The sequence below is a fragment of the Vanellus vanellus genome (genome assembly GCF_965231255.1).
Source record: "Vanellus vanellus genome assembly, chromosome: 1".
Lineage (NCBI taxonomy): Eukaryota > Metazoa > Chordata > Aves > Charadriiformes > Charadriidae > Vanellus > Vanellus vanellus.
Genome location: NC_138905.1, coordinates 97,894,328 through 97,915,723, shown reverse-complemented (window position 1 = coordinate 97,915,723; position 21,396 = coordinate 97,894,328). Strand labels below are relative to the sequence as shown.

Genomic DNA, 21,396 nt, shown 5'->3' with positions numbered 1-21,396 from the left:
CTTGTAGCAGCACTGCTTCAGGAGCAGCAGCAGCATTTGGCAGGGGGAAAACTCCGCCTGGCCAGCAAGAGGAGGAGGTGGTGGAGGTGCTGAACTGCAGCAAAATCCAAAAGCCTCCTCTCATCTCTACACAGGGCAGAGCTGACTCTGATGTCCTCCTCCTGTCCATACAGGATTTTGAGACAGAGTTTTATAAGTCTCTGACCACTTCCGTACAGCGCAGGCACCTCTAAACTGATGTTCAACAAAGCAGCAACAGAACTAGAAGCAAAAATCACCTCATTGACAATGTAGCTACATAGCACTTCCACAAATCAACTCCTAGCACAGCCTTACACTCGTGCAGCTACCATCTTACCACACCAGAGTGCTGTGCTCATTCAAAAAGCCTTGCACAGCCCCAAGCAGCACTTAACACCGCAAAAAAGCACTGCTACAAGAAACTTGCTCTACCCTGTAATCCCCTGCTCACAAAAGAGTTTGTTAAACCATCTATGGGAGTTGGATTCCCTGCCAGAATTTGTGCAGAAAGTTGGGGCAATTTGAGAAGACTTGCACCATCTTGCAGAACAGAGAAAAACAGCCCCACTAAATATAGATATTGAAAGCTGAATGAGAAGAGAGGCAGGCAGGCTAGCAGAGGTTGCTATTATTAGCATTGCTTCCAGTTAAATAAAGATTTCTGATTAAATAAACATATCAAGTGTACCTAGAAAATGCTTTCATTTTCACTGCTGCTGCAATCTGCAGCTGCCAGTCGAGCTTCCCAGTGAAGGCCTGGGAAGCAAAAAACAACAAGAAAATTCTACAAGCTTAGAATGACTGATCATTGCCACAGAAATTCAAATAAATGTTATCCTTCACTTCTAAAAACAGAGGAGCAGTCAGGCCACTTTAAGTCATTTTTAAAAAAAAAAATTATACTGAGACAGAAAATGCAGTTAACAAGAGCCTGACCAGTGCCAATTAAATGCTCTTTGAAAAAATAGGAGGCCAGAATACACTGGGACTCAGAAACTAACTGGTCTATAAAAGCTAGCCTTGAACAAGAAATAACAAATAGTTGTAATAAATAACTATAAAATTAACATAGAGCAAGAATTTTTTTCTTAATTAAAAGAAAATTCAAAATGAGCAAAACTCATATAGTAAGCAGTTTCAGTAGTTTTACATTGCTCATGGAGAAACAAATAAAAATTAACATAAAAAAGAGGAACAAGACCACCAATTTCACCAAAAATTAATTTTACCCTAAGCAAAATACCCGAGAAATACAAATTAAATATCCTACTGGTAAATAATGTCTGCCCTTGTGGTCGGGCTAGCAGATGGAACTGTTTCTGATAGCTACAGTTTCAGATATTAGGAATTTAAAAAAACTGAGGATTATACTGTACACAAGATCTTTATTTAAAAATGCTTCAGTGAAAGAAGCTATGCAGAAGTGTGCAACTCAAAGAATATGCTGCCGTACAGCAGGAAAGCAACAGAAACAAAGCTTGCAGAAGCCTCCATGAAATACAACCACAGAAGAGTCAATAAGCAAACAACCATGCTAGAACATTCGAACAGAAATAAAGGAGTGTTTGATAAGAAGGCACTTCAAGAATAGGAACATGAAAGCTTGTGTGTGAACAGTGAATGCTGGCTTGAATGCACTAGGAGGACTGGCAATTTTCTGGCACAATGCATTTATAGCCTGACACCAGCAACAAATAACTTCTGCACTCAAAGAATTTTAGATTCTTGTTGAGAAAGTCAGAGGAAAATAGAAGTAACAAAAAAAAAAAAAAGGTTAGTTATCCTTTGTCACTGTCCCCCTTATCTGTAAATTCTGACCAATGATGTGGATAAACTAACCCCGCAGTGATGCAAGCCTCCTTTAAACTCACAAAGTTGAAAGTAAAGTAATCTATGCTTACAAGTGGGGGTGTGGAGGAAAAAAATTGTTTGACTAATGAGGAAGTGTACACCATCATCTTTGTCATGGGGTGAATGCAAATTGTGCTTAGAAATTGAAGGGCTTGATCCTCATCTTTCACAAGCCAGTTTAAAAGACTTCAAGGAAGAGAAACATTTATTCCTCATCTCCCTGAAACAGTGTGTAGAAATACACTGAGATAATGTGTAGGCGTTTACGGAAAATTATTACAGCTTCTAACCTTTGCTAACAAGTTCCAGGGCTAGGTAATTGATTATAAAAATGAAACTGCATTTACTATTTGCTAACTTCTGATAAGCAGCAGCTATATAATTGATTCTCACATTCAGTACGCATCCAATTGCACTGATATGAAAGCCTGTATGTGAAACATTGATATTTTATCTAACAGTTCGTCTGTTTCACTGCCTACTTTACCTCTATGAATGAAGACTGAACTAAAATTGCCACAAAAACCCTGATATTGACTACTTCAGTGTATTTGGTGTTATTACCGGATAAAGGACCCAAGACCAAATGAGATGCAAGGTTATTAGAAGTGACTACTTTTCTGGTAGGGAATCTAGGAGTCAGGAGCAATCATTAGTCGTCATCCCACAAGTCTCCCAAGCAGATCTGTGTCACAGAAATCTGCCAAATATTGTAATCCTGTGTTTCTCCTGGCACCGCCACTGGAGAGAACAACCAGAGCCCCGGCAGGACCAAAAGGGAATGGGCATGCTACTTCCACAGCTCTGAAGATACAGTTAGATGACCACTGCCCCACCACCTTTCAATGACTTCCTCTCAGAAGATGCAAAAAACCCCACTCCAGCCTTTATTTTTTCCACTTATTGTCTTAGAAGTTTTCTGCTTTCTCTTCTCATTTCTTATTTTTATTGTTACAACTTCTGTCCTCATTTTTCTCCAAGTGCTTACGGAAAAAGAAAAGCCACAACTCCTTTAACACATTTCCTCTATTAAACATCAGCAACAGTGAGACTCCACCCATTCTGTTTTCTCCTTCAACACCTGCAAAAGGACTATAATCTCCGAGGCATAGTTTGGTAGACAAATTCTGATTAATTAGCTGTATCAGAATAGTCTGCTAATATAAAACACAGCACGCCATCAGCATGTGCCAGCATAACAAACAATTCTCCCTTCTTCTTCCTCTGCCTAGCTTTGCTTTTGACAGTGCAGTCTGCTCACTTAAGCGCATCCATGCTAGTGCCTGGGCCAGTAGAGAAGCATTAAGGAAACATACGTTATATTCTTGAGCAATGTGATCCTCTGATAAAATGCTCCCTTTAAAGTCTGTAAGATAATTAGTCCTGATTATTCTACCTGATACTTAATCTGATGTGTTTCCTCTCTAGATCTTCACAAAAAAACCCAAAGCTTGTGTTTAATGACCCATGGGAGAAAAGGAGAACATCCATCTCTCCTAGACTATGTAGTCTCCTGCTGGCCTAGAGCACAAGGCTCTCCACATGGTCACTCACACAAATAGGTCAAGGCAAAGGACTTTGAATCCTTATTGCATCCACTTCTGATGGATTCTGACTTCCTTCACAATTTACAGCTGATCACTTTTCTCCACATCTTAATTATTCCTAGACTGGCAAATTCTGCAAACAACTCCAAGGTGTTGATTGAGACAACAGATGAGCCTGTGATCAAGAGATTCATGTTGTCACGCTATTATAGGCATGGTTAGAGCAAGGCAAAAAATTTAAAAATTGTTTAACCCCATTCAGATCCTCACTTCAATTCTTTCTTTAGCCTGAGCACAAGTTCAAGTAGAAAGCACCATGCCTAAAAATGAATCTTCCGTTGATGTGCCTGCCTGCCTGCTGCAAAGAAAACAGGGCACACACTGGTGCTTAATGACTCCCACTTTCTCCCAGTAAACATTCTATAGGTCTGGCTTCCTATCACAATTTTATGCCCTCTGAGTCAAGATTTTACAGGTTTCCACTTATGTCATGGCATTTTTTTAGCGATTTAAGTCTCTTGTAGCTAATAGTGGTGATCCTTTCTTCACTCACATTTTAGTCTTCCAGTCTGACGAAAATGGATTTCCAGGAGTTCAAGCAACATAAATGGTCATTATTTATAATAATCTAACAAAATATGCTTCATTGAAAGTTAATATTGAGAAAAAATACAAGCTCAAATTAAAGCTATTCTGGGAGTTTATTTTACACAGCAATAACAATAAAGCACTACAATATCTTGTTGAAAAGTGGGACACAAAAACCACATGAATGGGACCATAACTGAATTAGTCTACACTGCAGAATAAACAAGTAATCATCATAGGATTTGATAGCCATGCATTTAAACATATCCTAATCTCAAAACTAATAAGAAGGCATAACTATAAAAATAGATCTCTCATGTTAAGTCTCATAAAAGTCTCAAAACTGCAAATCTCCTCTAAAGGATTTCCTCACATTTTAATTAACAATCATAAAAATATTGTGATGAGATAATCTCAGTTTATATAGAAGCATTTTCTTCATTTAAAATTATACTCAAGAAGGCTTAGTAAGCTGCATATTCCTTGCTGACAGGCACAAAAAAGATGTATCCTTTCTCCTCCATTATATTTTATATATGGAAAAACCATGTGTGTGCAATTTAAAAACGGAGACTTAAGAAGTCAGCCGAAGAGGTGAACCTGCATCATAGTCAGGAAGACTGAACTACATCAACCCCTTATCTAAACTGTTTCTCTGCGAGCCGTGCTAGCCAGACGTTCTCTGCAAGGAGCAAAAGAATGCTATGACTCACAGATGGTATCCAGCATCGTAACAGCCTCTACGCCACCAGTTACGGCTTACCGTGTTCTCCTGAGCGCCATCTGTAGGGACCCTGCTACCTCTAGCCTAAAAATTAGGTCCTTAAGAATATATTTAAATACTTGAATAATTTCAAAGCTGGGTGTTCAAACACTTGCTGGATCGTGGCCCCAAACTATTGCATTAGCTTAATTTCTGGATTTTGTGATTTAGCACGATTGCCGTTGTAGGCTTACAGCACCTGTCAACCACCACAGTCTGATGCTCCCCACCTCAGTCATAGATGCAGCATGAAAGACTAGAAGAATGGTTGACACTTGCAATTTCAGCAGCAGTGGGTCATACAGCTATAATTTTTACAGTGTTCTTATTAAACAACTAACGTTACGTTTCTTCGGAATTGGTAAAAACTCATTGTAAAAATATGGGATGCTTCATTCCAGAGATGAGAGTTTCTTGACCATCCTGTATGACCACAGCGTAAGGTGCACATTACTCCAGAGAACATCTGATGGCTCAACCGGACAGAACCAGACATTTATGTCAGACATTATGCTCAGCATATGACACCCTTTCCCTGACACGTTACCTCATACACCAAGCCTCCTACGTGGAATAGAAGAAAACATTCAGGTTTTTTTTTCTCCCCCAGAAAAAGACTGTTGGAGTGAACAGCTTTTCAGCTTATCTGTACTGACCCAAGAACAGAGAGGGGAGGCTGTGCAGAAAGGGTGTGCTAGTCCAGGCAGACACCCTACAAGCACAGGCCATGTAAGCCCAGGGTAGGAGCGCTTGAGCTTTGAGAAATCCCTGTGGGGAAACGGATGTCTTCCCGAAGCAGGAAATAACACTGAATTGTACGGCTGACAAGAAGGGAACATAAAGAGCCGAGTGCGGTGGCGTGGCAGTACATGGTCTCAACCAAGGGGGACGGCCTGCCAATTACGGCAGGTGAAAGGGAAGGGAGGAAGGAGGCAGAGCAGTGCCAGGCCCAGGAGAGCGCGTGGCGATACAGACAGGGAAAAGCAGGCACCGCGTATCTTGAAAATGGGTTTTCCCCTGCTCTCCGGTGTCTCTTCCAACTGCTTCTGATCCTCTCCCTCAACATACTCTTATGGAGGGTTCTTCTTAACCCCACCGTTCTCCAGAAAGCTTTCTGTCCTCTCTCCGCCACTCATTTCCCTTGCAAGCAAAAATCCAGCTGCCCTTTTCTGTGCAGATGATGTACCACCTCCATCTGGATTTCCGCCTCCACAGGCCTGCCGGCCATGCAAGAGAGGGAGGCAGCATGGGCTGGCTCCGCACCACTGTGGCCGGAGCTCTCGGCTCCCTTCCCCCTGCTGCCGCCGGCTCTCCAACCCCCCTGGGCTCTCTACCGCAAACACCACTTCCCCTTAGTGGCAACGGATGTGACAAGCCAGATCCAAAAGCTGGGGTCCCCTCTGGTTCAGCTGACTGTTCTCCAGAAACTCACACCCACGAGATGTGCAAGTCTGACATGTGTCTGCAACAGCTCCTCCTGGCCATCAAAATGGCTACCCCTCCTCTCCATGCAGCACCTTTCTACAGGCCTTCCCAAACGACCTTTCATCCTTCCCGGCCTCCATTGCAAAGACCTCTTTACATGGTTTTGCCATACTATTTCTTTTCACAGGCTTTAGGGATATATCTGGTTTAACACGTCGGAAATAAACTATTTGTCTTTTATTTGTGTACACCACTCCCTGCGGAGATGCTGATCCGTGTCTTTGGCCCGATCATCAGTTACTGACAGCAAACTTCTCTTTCAGCTAGTTCATACGTGCCCAGTCAAAAACATTTGCTTACAGAGCAGCAGCAGAAAGCCAAACTCTTAAGTATAAAACCAATCCATCTTCCTTTTCACATTAATACATGCTGTCAAAGATTCAAAGTGCTGCTCTTGCAGTTCTAAATACTCTAGCTTTCCTTAATTGTTCTTACCACTAAAGCCTTCGCTCTCTGAAACCTACAGACCAGAGAGACATATACTAGTCAATGACACAATGAAGTTCAGCAAACAATATGCTAGCAAAAAAATATTTTCTATTTCTCAGCCTGAAACCTTACCAAATCTTTTGATGTTCGAGTGCAGTTTGTAAATCAAAACCCTAGCTATTATGTTATTTTGTTTTCTTTACACCAAAAGATCTTACACTTTTTTTCCAAATCATCAGATGCTAAAAGAATAAAAATCATTGGGTAAGAATTTCAGTATTCCATTTTGGGATCTTTTTCCCTTTCCTATGATCTTGTTCAGATCATAAGACAAGTTCAGATTCCCCTCCAAATAAAAAGGCAGAAAAGCAGCAGCTTTTTCAGTGTGAACCTGCATCCCAACTCACTTCACAAAACTTTAAACCTCCACTCACGTGTGTCATCAGTAGAAGAGATCACACCTGGCAATATAAAAAATACAGCACCTAGAAGGCATAGTTAAAGCCCACACCAGGGCTTAGTCATGCAGCCACTGATGCTCCTCAGCTGCAGCAGTAGCTGATGATGATGGCAGGCCCTGCCCTAAGAGTCACTGAACATTCAGCTTACTCCTTTCCTGCAACAGAGGGAAGAAGTACCCTCTTAGAGGAATCACTGCTCCTGCTCCAAGTCCTGGAGGAAGTCAGACCTCCCTGGGCTTTCTCACTTGGGCACAAGATATTCAGGTTCCGGTCACACAGCAATTCCTACTCTCTGAGCTTCACAGGGCAAAGTTTTGGCCGAACACAGGGAGAGCTCTTTAACATAAAATTCATTTGGTACATCTGCAAATATAATTTGTACAAGGCTAAGCACCGTGCACTCACAAACAGCATGCTCACAACAGCAGTTACCAAGGATGTACGTCCACTGCAGAAGCAGCTCACATAAGATTTTCTAGCTTTGCAGTTGCAACTAAAGCATTACCGAGCAGCCAAAGATTGCAAAGTGCTCACTACATTTGAAGCTTAGCTCAAGTAAATGCCACAATATAGAACTCAGTCATTTTTTTCACCACTGGAGTACCAGAGTTTAAGTTAGACCGCTCAAATCCTCTTATGCGGAACACAGATTGAGGTACTTCCACCCTAGCTTAACAGCTCAGGAGTGCCAACATGTCCAAGGAAAAAATCAGCCAACTTGCAAAGTGACCTCTCTAAAGCCACTATTAGTCCCAATTCACAACATTTCCTTCTGTCTACAAACATCACTGTTTGATAAGCCTGGTGTATAGCACCACTTACACCAGAGACCATCAATCACTTTCCTCCGTGAAATTATATTTTAAAAAAAACAACAAATAATCAACAAACCCTCAATCCACATTGAGTCCTTAGTCTCCCCTGAGCAGAGGGAATCAAAGAAACTCTGTATTTTTTTCTTTAAAGTTACCATCATGGAAGATGTTGGAAAATTGCTGAGCCAAGTGTTTTATTAGCAGATGGAAGATTTAGGTCTTAACCTCACACCTGGAATTAATGCAAGCCTGGATAAAACTTTTTTCTTGTACCTACCGTTCCCTCCTTTCCTAAAGATAGAGTAATGGTGCATCTTTAAAGAAAGGAAAAAAAACAAACAAACAACAAAACACTAACACCCCCCCATCATGACTTTCCAAAACGTTTTAGAAAGAAAATAAAGATTTTCATTGCAATACTCCCCTTAAAACCTCTATTACCGATTTTCAATTAACAGGGTCCCTCAAGATTTTTGTAGCATTTACCATGCTCTGTCACAGAACTTCCAGACTATGAGCCACCAACCTCCTTCCGTGGTTATGAAAAAAAGTCTGCGCTGTACACCATGTCTAAATAAGTAACAAATATTTATTCAACCACATGAAAAGGGCCTCCTCACAAGGAATCCTGGTCCCCAGCACGCTCAGTGCTCTGCTACGCTTACATGAAAAGCTTCTCAGAACAATCATTGCTATTTACAGATGACGACATCTTGAAGAACGACTAGCAACTAGTGAAAAAGCAAGAAAAAGCAAGTGATTTGTGAGCTTTTGTGAATTAGAATCCACACCTAAGACAAAGCACGCTGCCATAGCAAGAGGGCTCAGGTTTTATATATGCTTGCACAAAGCACTTTCCAAGTGTGAAGCTTATACGTGGCCCTCAGGAGTAACCATGTATAAAATCATAACAATAATTCATTTCAAGAAACAGTGAAACGTACTACTTCTGCCTGGAAAAATTAGCAAGTTTTTGGGCTGAACTACCATCTTCAGTCTTCAAAACCACTCCCTCATCTAATAAAACTGGATGGTGAATTCCAGCTAAAACCAATTCACCTGCCTCTCCTCCCCTGTATGTGGATATCACCCCTCACAACACCCTGTTTCTTTCTGGATGAAGCTTCTGGCAGCTCACACTCACCCATTCAGCATTCATTGAAGAAACACACTGCCTTATTCATTCCTCTGTGCCCTGTGCCACTGATGCAATGGAAAGAGGAGCAAAGATCACAAGCATGCCCAGTATCCTGAAGTCCATCTTTCCTTATCAGTGCTGTACTCGCAGAGGGACATAATGATTAAAAAGTAACCCACAGAGTCCTTTCCACACCGTTCAGAGCAGAAGGAAAAAAAATGACGCCCCTAAAGTGAGCAGGTACCTCTCTGCAGCAGTTCAGAGGGTAAGCATGCCCCCAGCAAAAGAAGGGAATTTCTCTGGCTCTTCAACTGCATGCTGTCCAGGAGTAACTCCAAAGCTGCCCTCGCCAAGCCATGCTGCCACAGTGGCTGCAGCAATGCTCCAAGTCCCCACTTGTAGGATGATGACAGCCAGCAGGCTCTCCAGAACCCAACACTGCCAGCATGCCCCAACACCCACCTACTGCCCCACGCCCACAACAAGAGCTCTGAAAAAAGGACCATTCCCCCTGCTCCCACCCCTTTGGCTCTCAGGCAGACAGGATACATCTCTTATGGCCCTCTGATATACCAACACTTTGATACACAGGCCTGAAAGTTTGCCTTCCCTGGTCCTACAACAGCTTCCTTGTGGCTGCAGACACCAAGAGCTTATGGTTCTTTCGAGATAAGAAAAGAACTTACTTTCTAACAAAACAAGCATATACTATATTAAGATGCATAGAAGATGCCAAACAAATTCTGTGAATCTAAACTAAAAAATGGTTAACCTGCTTCTTCTACATCCATGGTTATCACCTTTGCAACATGCCATTTATTTTCCACTATCTCAAAAGCTTTAGACTCCTCCCCCTGCTGCCCCCAGAAGCTGTGCAGAAGTTTTGGATTTAACACTGCAGGGTACTTCTTAAAAAAGCGATAAGCAATGAAAAGAAATGACCTGCAGACACAACTGGGGCTGGATGAAATACCAGGCTCTGACCCTTACCAAACCTGCAAGTGAACTTTCAGAAGCCTCACTTTGACATCAGAGATTCACGTAGACATTTAGGAATTTGCCACTGTGGGGCACGACATATTAACAGGGGTTAAACCTTCAGGGTAAAGGTTATACTAAGGACTTAAACTTCAAAGCTAAGACAGAACCTGTTGCATCATTCAACAGTAGTGCAATGAGCAAGGTTAAACTGAACTGTGCAACAGTTACCCTCCAAAAGGCAAAGCCTGTTACAGAAGCCATGTCAAGAGCTAAATTAAGAGCGCAAAACATTTTCTGGAAGTTTTAAATATTTAACAAAAAAACCCCACACTTATATTGGCAACAAAGATGCAAAATGTAAGTTTATGTAACATGAAGTCACTGTCATTATTTGCTTATATATTGGTGACTGTTTCAAACCACAGAACTGCACAGCAAGCTCTGCATTATTAAGAGTTATTGTCTGTGCAGAAACACAATAATAAGAAATGTAATTCACTCATATAAACTGCAAGCTGGTGGGACATTCATAATACTGACTTCCTTATTGCTTCTGTGTGTAGGGAGGGTTCAAGATTAGCAGTAAGTTGTCCAGTAGTTTGATAACTGAGGAGTAGCGTTAAACAAACTTGACAAAAATCTCAGTCATGAATTAAAGTTGGAAAAATTATCCTCTTGCTAACCTTTCAAGCTGTCAAGCATAAGATGCAAATGTTTTCTTGATTTACGTCACCAGTTGTCAGCACACCACTTTGCTGGCAGTGTCAGAAACTTTCAACTTCCCCAATTTGAGAAATCAAATCCCATAATGCTGAGTGAATTTTAAGATAATACTTACCCTATCATCATCTCGATATGCAAGCGCTTGTTCTACAACTTGATGTGCAGTATCAAGAGTGAAGGAATCAATTCAGAATCCTTCTCTCTTCTGAAGTTACACAACTACACTGAAGTTCCCCAAATCCTGCCTAAATATTCTGTTCTTGATCCTTCTTTTTCTGTTCCATGTATGGCTTTGTAGCCAAAGGCCATTAAGTTCATATCTGCTCTCCAAAACCTGAATAAGCCAACAAACAAACATGCTTTTATCTGGATGAGTCACAAAACTCACTTTGCTAAATGCAAACGGGTTTCTACATTTCATGAAACAAAATTCCGTGCCAAAATGGAGTAATACCTAGGCTAATACTCCAGATAATCAACAACAAAATAATTCAGAACCTGAAATTAAAGAACTGCATCTCACAATTAACACTAAAACCTCACACTTGCATTCTGTGGCCCATTTTTAAGCCCAGTTCAAATCAGGTATTCTCTGTAAGCTACCCAGTTACAGAGCCTCATGTGAACATTTACCATTCTACCCCACAGATAAAGTGCATCAACCCCCTTTTGTCTTTCTAAAATATGAGCCTTAGCAATTCTTCCTGGCTAGCATGATAAACTCACACAACTCAGCAGCAAGTTCCTGAAAAATCAGTTGTTCCACTTTCTAGATAAAACCCAAAAACTCACTTTTTTTTTTTTAAAGTTGTCAGACAGTCATATAAAATGCCACATTTAACTCTAGCTGTATAGAAGCTACCTCTATTTTGTTATCCAATATTATGGTTATTTTCTCTAGTTAAATTGAAAAATTAGGAAAAATACATGCAACTTCTGCAGCAAGTCAAATGATAAGTGCGCTGGATTCATCTGAATGGAGAATAATGCTGAGTTCATTACAAGTTTACTTGAAGGCGACTCCATTCAAAGGATTTTTTTTAGAAGGGGCTGCTCCTCAATGGGGCTTCATAATTAGCGTCAAAACAGTCTGATGAGAAATATTTTAAAAAGTAAAGGTTCCAAGAACAACACGAAGTCCTAGGTTTACAGAAAGCTGATAACTGTTCTGCATGTGTCTGTATTAGAGACACAGAGTGGGTTAAAAGCATACCAGCAGATACCTAAGCTGGCTTTCTTTTACAATAGCCCAGAATCCAGACTCAGTTTACAGAATGGCATACATATTCCAGTTTTCCTTTATGACCCTAGAAGAACTTACTGAAAGAATTGCTTTTGTTAAATAAAGCTCCTAGTTAATACAACTTTATTGGAAGCTTTCTACCTTTCTCTTGCCACAATAGTCTATATAGCACACTCATTCCCTTATTCTGTTTGTACCCTATTTCATGCAGTACCATTCTTGGCCCATTTCATTCCTGGAAAGTACCCTCTTTTTATTCTAATTCTTTTTGAGATTCTCCCCCCCCAGGCCAAGGAAAGGTCATTGAAAAACCCGATTCTGTAACGTAACCATTTAAAGCACAGACAATGCCTTGCTGCAAAAGAGAAGTATCTCTAATTGAGTCATCTTTTGGGTTTGCCTATTATGAAATTCGGATATGCCCTTCCTTCTCCTTCATGTAACAAGAAGCCTGTGATGAAAGTAAGATGCTTTCAGAAACAAAGCCTGGCACCACAGAACACTGCAAAGAAACAAAGACTTTTAATATAACTTTCAAGCTGAAGCCAGAGGTCTGGGAAAAGCAGAGATGCGCTGCTTCTAACAGTAAGGTAGCGGAGCTCCCTCTATTGAATTAGCTGCCAATATCTCTTCAAGTTTAAAAGATGCCAACCATGGTCAGAATCAATGTTCTGTTAAAAAAACAAGACTTTCCAGTCCGGACAGCTGGGACGCACCCATCAGGTACCCTGTACAAGAGAGCTAGCCAAGGGAAGGGGTCAGCCACCACCAAAGATCTTCTGACACATGCCGAAATGTCACCAACCTGTCAGGGCTTCAGTCCTGGGGACTTCTACTGTCCATGAGACCCAAGGAGATGTTTAAAATTTGACTGCTGTTTGAGGGCTCTCCCTCAGGAGCAAAACTGCTGTGACCAATACCCATGTTTAACGATGTCAGGAGCTTATACCAATGGGGCTACCACAGCACAAAACACAGTGCATGAATGTGGTTCAAGCATTTGAAGTTTCGCTTCACAATAAGGGGTTAACTATATAGAGTGCAACCTTACTGAAAACAGAGGATATGCATATATATATATAGACTGCTGAAACACTCATTAAATCACCAAATGCACTTTTTGCTTGTTATCAAGGGAACAGCTTAGTATTTCCATTGCTATTGAAAGCACTTCTAATGCTTTCTAACCAAATGTTACGGAACTGTTCTAACCCCTGATAACCTCTAAAAATCATACCCTAAAGCTGCACGCGCTCTCTCTCGCTCTCTCCACGGTTTTATCACTTTCTCCCTTTTTTTAACTTCCCAAAAGAGGCACAATTTCTTATCAACAGCAAAAATAACAGTTCAGTAGGTGCAGCAGTTGTTTTAATAAGTAAATATTTATTTGCTTTTCTGGAGACCTATATGCATGATAAGAAAAGCAATTTAATCTCAAGCTAGGGAGATATTCCTCAAAAGAGCTGCCACTTTGGAGCAGTAGATCAATATCCACTGGCATAGGACTGACTGCAATTTAAGTCACCCTCAGTAAAACACGTTGGGGAAGAAGAAAAACAAAACAAAACCAGAAAAGAAAAAAGGGAAGAAACTCGATGCAATCGCTGCCAGTAGTGGATTGTCAGCATACTAGTTGTTCTGCAATCTCCTCCGTAAGTGATGAGATTCATTTTCAAGCGTATTAAAGACAGAAATGTATAACTTCCTTTAACATTCATCCTGTTCTTATTAAAGAAAAGATACCAAGATAAAGAATGTGTAGGTCAAAGCCTTGTCTTCAGGGAAGATAACGCTCAACAATTGCAAATCAAGGGGAGCTGTTAATGTTCAGTTTTTCCTGGAAAAATCACGTTCTGTTCCAGTCAATTCTAATTATCACCCTACAGCATTTACAGTTCTTGAAGATTCTCTCATTTGAGCATCGGTGCATGGAAGCGTAACTATTTTTCTTGAAAGCAGAGGAACTCAAGAGAAATCAGCAACAGGTCCTCAATTCTCTTACAAGCATGACCTTGCAGTTTACATACATTTTCTAATAAAAAAAAAAAATAATTATTGTATTACCAGAGGAAAAAACTATATGCTAGCCAACCCAAAGGAACCTTGAGGAGGACTGAACAGAGAGCCTGAAGACGTTTTTTAGATATGGCAGCATCTCTGAAAAAACAGTATGTAAAGTCTAGCCTTGTATCAGAGTTCGCAGAACTGAACAAGACCATACTAAAAACACATACTATCAGTGATGTGAAAAAAAGTTTCCACAGCCAGCATGGTAATACAAAACCAAAAAAAAGCCTCCCATGTGTTAAACAGCAGTGGAACAAACACTGCAGACCAGACCTTGAGCCGGCTTATCTGTGACCGTCATGTTTATGGTCATGTAGTGCAGGACACAAAAAGGGGAAACTGAATATTGATCATCTAGTGTTAGGAGATCCAATCGCAAATTATAGCTCCTACAAAGTCAGCAAATTCAGTCTCTCAACTGTTAATAGGCTCCAAGCAGACACAGGCTCCTCCGTAGCTGCTTTCCTATTCCACAATCTGCTTTGTTTCACCCAACCAGTCCAGAACCACTTTGACAAAAAAAGCACTCTCTGGAAAGCCCCTGTGGTAGGAACCCAAGAAAAGCCCATGGTGGTGTGATGTGGTATGACCACCAAACACATTAAAGCTACTGCCACTACAGTAATGTTTGATTTTATATGATGTCTTTCTGCACCATATATAATCAGATACGATAGTATGGAAATCTGCAGCGAGCACTCTTATAGCTTAAGACTATAAACTACACTACAGGAGTAGGATATTTGTAAGAAAATAGAGAAAAGAAACTTATCTTGATCACGCAGATGTAATTTGCATTATGTAAAACACTTAATGCTATTTTCTTTGTTTTTCCCTTCAGGTGTCATCTTGCATAAATATTTAGAGAGTCTGTTCCCCACAACTTTCTGCTGGAAATAAGCCAAATAGCTTAACTTCTACTACAAAGACAGCTGAAACAATTTACCCAGGGATTACACATTAGCATTCTAGGTTACTTCCAGGAAGAAGAATGGATGGTACTGTAAGGAAGGGTATTGCTCTTACACAGATCGGAAAGTGGAAATAAGATATCTTGGAATTAAATATGACTTACGACGGAGACATTTATTTCATGAACATAACAATATATATTTTCTCCAGTAAAAATCAATGGGCTGAAATTTCAGAGATTTACAGACCCGGATGATTTCTGTTGTTGCCCTCTGCCTTATGAGAAGTGCTAGAAACCCAACAGAAGAAGGGAGAGGACAAGACGACTTTTCTAGCATATTCACACCAAAAGAATTTTTAAACATATCAAACACTTCCCAAATGTAAATGATTTAACAACTCGCTTAAAAATGAGTCTGGCTTTGTTACCTGCATATTGGACCACAGAAACATAGTACATCAATATATATACACATGGTGCAGACGTTTCCTGACTTCAGTCTCAGAAAAAGAACATGTGAGCCCGAGATCTTAATACAGAAAACCAATTTCCCGAGATCAATGTCACACCAGGCATACCAGGAAAAAAAACATAGTAAGGAGTGAGAACACAGTAAGTGCTATGTGAACAAGAAGACTACATATTACAGTCTCACTACCCTTACGCAATACAGCAATACGAAACAAGTAATAAAACATAGTATGAGAGACTGAGCTTCGTAGTTATAATTCACCAGAAACTGGGGGGAGGGGGAAGCTTTACAAAGGTCACGATTAGCTCCTGATTAAGAGCTCGCTTTCTTTTCACACACAGTCATTTCTTCTAGAAAAGCATAAGATTTTAACTGGTGTTCTCATTTAGTCTGACCTAGAGTTAGTCTCCTAGTGCCAAACGTGGACTTAGACCCCCTCCTTTTACTTTTTTTAAATTGGTACCTTCCCAGGTAGTTTGCTCTGTGAAGAAACAAACTCAAAATTTCTCATACGGATCCCCAGTCAGCTTTAATATTGCTGGAGATACCTACACTGGATGCACATCAACTTTTAATATGCTTTTAATAGCTTATCTATAGCTTTCTATATGCAAGCCTGAAATGGAACTCCCAAAAGCCAAGAACCATGATAGAATAATAGATCCAGAATTTGTTGTAGATGATAGCAAATTAGCTGTCATCTAAAATAGCTGAGATAGCAAGGAAAAAGAAATGTGAAGTGTACAGTAACATCAAAAGCTTTTTATAGATATTTTTATATTTAAGTATGTTTTACACTCCTAAGAATAAACAGAGACCCAGAGGTATAAATTTTATATTAGGCTTTCCAGGCAGTTTCGGTACCGCAGGGAAAGTTTCTAAGCTGAGGTATAGCTGGTTTCTCCCCATAGGTATTCGCTTACACAGCCTCAGCTTCTCCTTGAGAGGGCAAGGAAGACATGAAGAGCAGAAAGAACCAGGTAAATGGTTTTACCTCCAACCTATTTAGATCATAGGTGGTCAAGTCCCATCTTTTTATATACCTCCATTAGCACAACCCTCGAGATAAAATATTTTGTGGTTTCATGTTTCCTTCAATGGGAATATGTAGACAGTCACACAATCCGTGAGATCATTTAGCATTTACTGGGATAAATCTCTCCACGGGGGACAAGTCTTGCTTCTTAGAAGCTGAGGTGCTTATCTCTCTGGATACTCCACATGCCTTTAAGATTTCATAAAATGAACAGTCTTTCCTGAAGACTTTCTTTACATCACAGAAACCGGTATTCTTTGTAAACTCTGCCGCTGAGACTGACATTTTTTATGTCCTACAGTGATTACACACTGTATTTGCCAAAGCAAAAGCCTAGCAGGACACTCTGATGGATTGCTTATGGTTCCGATACTGCTTTTCGTTCTGTTCGGAGCTTTTCTTACTATTCTAATTGAAATTAAAGCTTTGGCAGCCTTACTTTATTGGGGTAGCTCGTTTTCTACTTCACTAGAGCTCGTACAAAATAAACATAAACACATCCAGTGAAAAAGAGCTGTTCTTATCTTCCGTTTGGCTGAACATACTGCCTGTAAATGGTTAACTGGAGAGCACGGAATAACAAGGCAGAGGCCAGGAATGAAAAACCACCAACTCCCGACACTTCTGCAAACCCTCCGCCGTTGCAAACGCAGGCACATAAAGGCAAAGCCGGTTCCTCAAAGCAATACAAAATGTTACCACAGGCTGACGCTCTTTCTACAAGAATAATGAGACGGGCTCCGCGTCGAATGCGGAACTCCTCACTTCACAGCTTTTCCCTCAGACTTCACTTTCACGCTCAATATTTACAAAATAAAGCCTACAAACACCTCATGGCCAAAATATTCCCAGAGCAATTAGGGTATTTAGCACTCCCTGCGCCTTTCCACTTCCCTAACGCCTCGCGAGTGCTCCCACGGAGCGATGGAAAGTGGGGGTGAGAGAGAAGTTACCCACGCGAAGCCGATCCTCCGGAGCAGTCGCGCCCCACGCAGCGCTGCCCCCACGCACGGGACCGGCGCTGCCCCAGCCGGCTGCCCGCTCACGGGGATGCCGGCAGCGGGGATGCTTCCCCACGCTTCCCCCCACGCTTCCCGCCCGGCGGCACCACGCCGACGGCGCTCCCCGGGCACCACCGGCCGGCGCCGCTCCCCGGGCCGCGCCAAAGCGGAGGGCTGCCGGCGGCCCCGCGGGCAAGCCGGGCACGGCCACCGAAGGCCGGGAGAGGGCAAGCGGCTTGAGCGGCCGAAGTTGGGGGCGGCTCGCCGCGGGGACGTGCCGCTCAGCGTGGAAGTGAAACGCGCGCCGCGCCGAGCCCCGGCTCTCCCTCCCGCGGGGGCAGCGCCCGCTGCCCGGTGACAACGCTCCGCAAGGGACCCCACGGCCGCTTCCCACGGGGGAAGGCGAGCTCCGCCACCTCCCGCCGCCAACTCAGCCGCCTCCACCGCTGGGGCGGCTCGCTGCCTCTCCCCCTCAGGAGAGAGGCGGCATCAGCCCGCCCCGCCGGCCGCCCTCGGCCGCCTTCCCCGGGGGCCGGCGGCGGGGGCAGGAGGGGCCGGAGGAGAAAGGGGATGCGGAGGGCGCCAACGGCGGGGAGCGACGCCGGCGTACAGCCGCGCAGAGACCCCGCGGTAGGTGTCGGGGAGCTCCGGCTGAGGGAGGGAGGGAGGGAGGGCGGGGAGGCAGGCGGCCCCGCCGGCAGCAGCGAGCGGCGGGCGGGCACCGCCACCTGCGGCCCCGGCCTCCCCTCCGCCAAGTTCCGCGCAGCCGGGACGGGGCGGTCGCGGGTGGCCCCTTCCCGCGGGCGGGCGCTCGCTCACCTGGCGGCAGGCAGAGGGCTGCGAGCAGGAGGCAGAGCAGGGGCGGCGGCAGCGGGCGGCGGCGGCAGGAGGCGCAGGCAGCGGCGGCGGCGGCGGGGGGCTCCATCATCCCGCCTGCCCGCGGCGGGACCGGGAGGCAGCGGCGGAGCAGAGGCGGCGCGCCGACGGGGGGCTCTTCCCTCTCGCAGCGGAGCGGGGAGGCGACTTCTCCCCCGTCCGAGGCCGGGAGGCGGCGGCGGCAGCTTTCCCCCGGCGGCGGGAGGAGCGGTAACTTCCCGGGCGCGGGCGGCGTGGCGGCTGCTCTCCCTCTCGGCGGACAGCGAGGAGCGACTCCGCACCGGAGCAGGTGGCGGCTTTCCTCTGGCAGCCGAGCGGCGCTCCAGGACTGAGAGCTGCGGCGGGAGAGGCGGAGCCGAGTGGCGGCGGCGGCTGCTGCGACGACGGTGGCGGCGCTGGCCCGGCCCCTCCGTGCCTCCGCCCCCGCCGTCCCGGCACCGGGCGCGCAGGCGGCCGGTGGGGCGGGGGGAAGCCCCGCGGGCTGCCTGAGCCGCCGCCCCGCCGGGCTGCGGCCGCCCTTGCCTCCGGGGATGCGCTCCCCCCCCCTCCCCCGTCCCGCTTTCCCGGGGGATGCGGTGCTGCCCCGGCGGGCCGCTGGGCGACGGGAGGGGCCGCGGAGAGGGGGTCTGGGCGACGGGGCTCGCGGGCAGGGGGAGCAAGCCGACCCCCCCTTTGCCCACCCCTCCTTTGCATCTGCTCGGGGCGTGGGCTGCCGTTGTGGTTCTGCGCTCAAGGATGCATGTTGGATGCCGGTGTATCAAATCGAGGGCTGAAAAAAATGTAATGCCCGTTCCGTGGTGTGTTTAGAGCCCGTGATGGGTCCTGTGTTATCCTCTCCCTAGCCACAATGGAAGCAAAAAGAAGCAAAGATAATAACAATTGGTTTAATCTGATTTAACTAATTTAGCAAAGGATTGGGTAAATGGAAGGGAAAGGAGCTCTTCCTTGCACGAAGAAATGCGCTGAAAGGCAAAGGAGGGATCATTCGGCACTTCTGGAAGTCAGGTGCCCCAAAGGTCAAAAAGATTCCTCATCGAAGTAATGTAATCCAGAAACAGTGCTTTCCTGCACAGTGCTTTATTCTCCTCCTGTTTCGGTCTGAGTAAGCGGTGCTGTTTCACGGAGGGGGAAATAAGCACCCTGAAGTCACACAGCAAGTTTCTTGGCTAACAGTACAGTGTGATCAACATGTAGCCCACGCTGTCATATGAAGTAAGCCTGATGTTCAAAATCTAAAAATATGAATAATACACATCATGTGGTCTCTCCAGGGGGACTTTCTAGTAGTGAAATCCGAAGTGTCAAGTGCTTTATCTCACTTCACCACGTGATGATGTGAATTCTTACACGGGAACTTCCCCAAAACTCCTGGAAATCAAAGACAAACTCAACCAGTCTGTTCCACAAATATATTTGCTATTCTCAAAACAATTTTCATGATGGTTAACAACTATGAATACACAAGCATTACCTTGACACAGAGTAGGTTTAGAGTAACACAGCCTGTGGTTTTTTTTCCTCATGTATCATGCTTGTTTTCTGTAAAGTAGGGTAAGGATGTTTTGCTTTTAGAACTTTAAGTCTAAAGCGTAGTCTTCAATTCAAAGCATCCTTCTATTCTTCCACATTATTATTGTTATTATCTTTCTTGTTGTGTAAGCCATGCTATGCAATCAGTTTAAAAAATATTTTACTCTCCAGGCTTACGACTCAGCAGAGCTCTGTCGACCTTTGTTTGCTCAGCAGATTTCTCTCTTTGGGCATATTACTAAGCAGATTCCAAAAGAATACTACTTTTAAGATCAATAATCTTTTTGTCTTCATGTTGAAGCTGATTAATATTTCCCATTCAGTGTTTTTTTCTTGTGTGTTTAAAACCATAGAGTACTCATTAGTAGGGATATTTAGAATTTTTATTGCTGTTGAGCCTGGAGACCCCCTCTGAATCTTGAGAGAGGCATTGTACAGAGTTGCATTAAGTTCATCACCTAATCCTGCTCAAAGTTGTATTCCTGCTAGGTTTTTTAACTTCTAGTGCTTTTAATAGTATGTGCTAGTTTTGCAACAACTTGGGCTCCGTTACAAATTAAGGGCCTAATCCTGCTGTCTTTACTGGTATGGGCAAGAATGATGAAGCTAGCAGGATTGTGGCTGGGAGAAAAGACAGAAAGGTCAAACTCTAAAAATTACCTGAATACAAACAAACATAGAACAGGAAAGTGCTTATAGGACAGAATTCACTGTGCATTTAGTATAAGTTTTGTTTTAAACATGACAATGGTGAGATCAATTTGTATAAATACAAATACATGGTTTGCTGGTTTAGGGAGTTAAGTAATGCCCAAGCACCTTGTTTTTAAAGCACATGATTAACTGCTCTCTCATTTGCATCAAAATAATGAATAGTATATATTTTCTGTCATTGGGAGCAGGGATGAGGAGGTCTGTGAATATTGCAAATAATTTTCAATGGCACGGTGCAGAGACTGAAAGGCAAACTATAGAACTACACATTTCAAACAGGCAAAACAGAGTCATTTTACAATTTATGTTTAAGAGAGTATTCAGAAAAATTACTCGATAACTATTTTGCTCTCATGTCAGTACTGAATGTGTTGTTTAAAGTCTAAGAAATATGAGAAATGTGGAAGATTGCATTAAGGACATAATACTTAAATCAGAAGTATGATTTGTTTAGGGTTTCCCTCACTCCTTTGTCATTTCTCTTGAAAGCTGTTTCTACCTTTCACTTGAAAGGAGTTCTTTGAATTCTGAGTAAATAGAAAACATCTCAAGCTCAGATTACTCAAATGTTTTGATAACTTTACAGGAATTTAAATGCGATTAGAAATTGTCAAGATAATTGTTAAAGATATCTTTATATGCTATGTCATTTCAACTGTCCTCAATTTTGAGATTTGTAATTAATTCCTTTAATGCCTGTTGGGTTGACAGAATATAGATTTGATTTTTTACAGATTATTTT

The 21,396-nt window shown here is 43.3% G+C and overlaps 1 protein-coding gene across 1 annotated transcript in view; it reads right to left on the bottom strand.

The window, feature by feature from the left end:
- ALCAM (activated leukocyte cell adhesion molecule) overlaps positions 1–18,459 on the bottom strand; it is a gene marked incomplete at its 5' end in the record, with an annotated part of 121,789 nt that extends 103,330 nt beyond the window's left edge. The window contains one exon of the mRNA XM_082485768.1: positions 18,354–18,459. Within this exon, the coding sequence (XP_082341894.1) occupies positions 18,354–18,459 (106 nt within the window). The remainder of the gene's footprint in view (positions 1–18,353) is intronic.
- Positions 18,460–21,396: the final 2,937 nt, after the last annotated feature.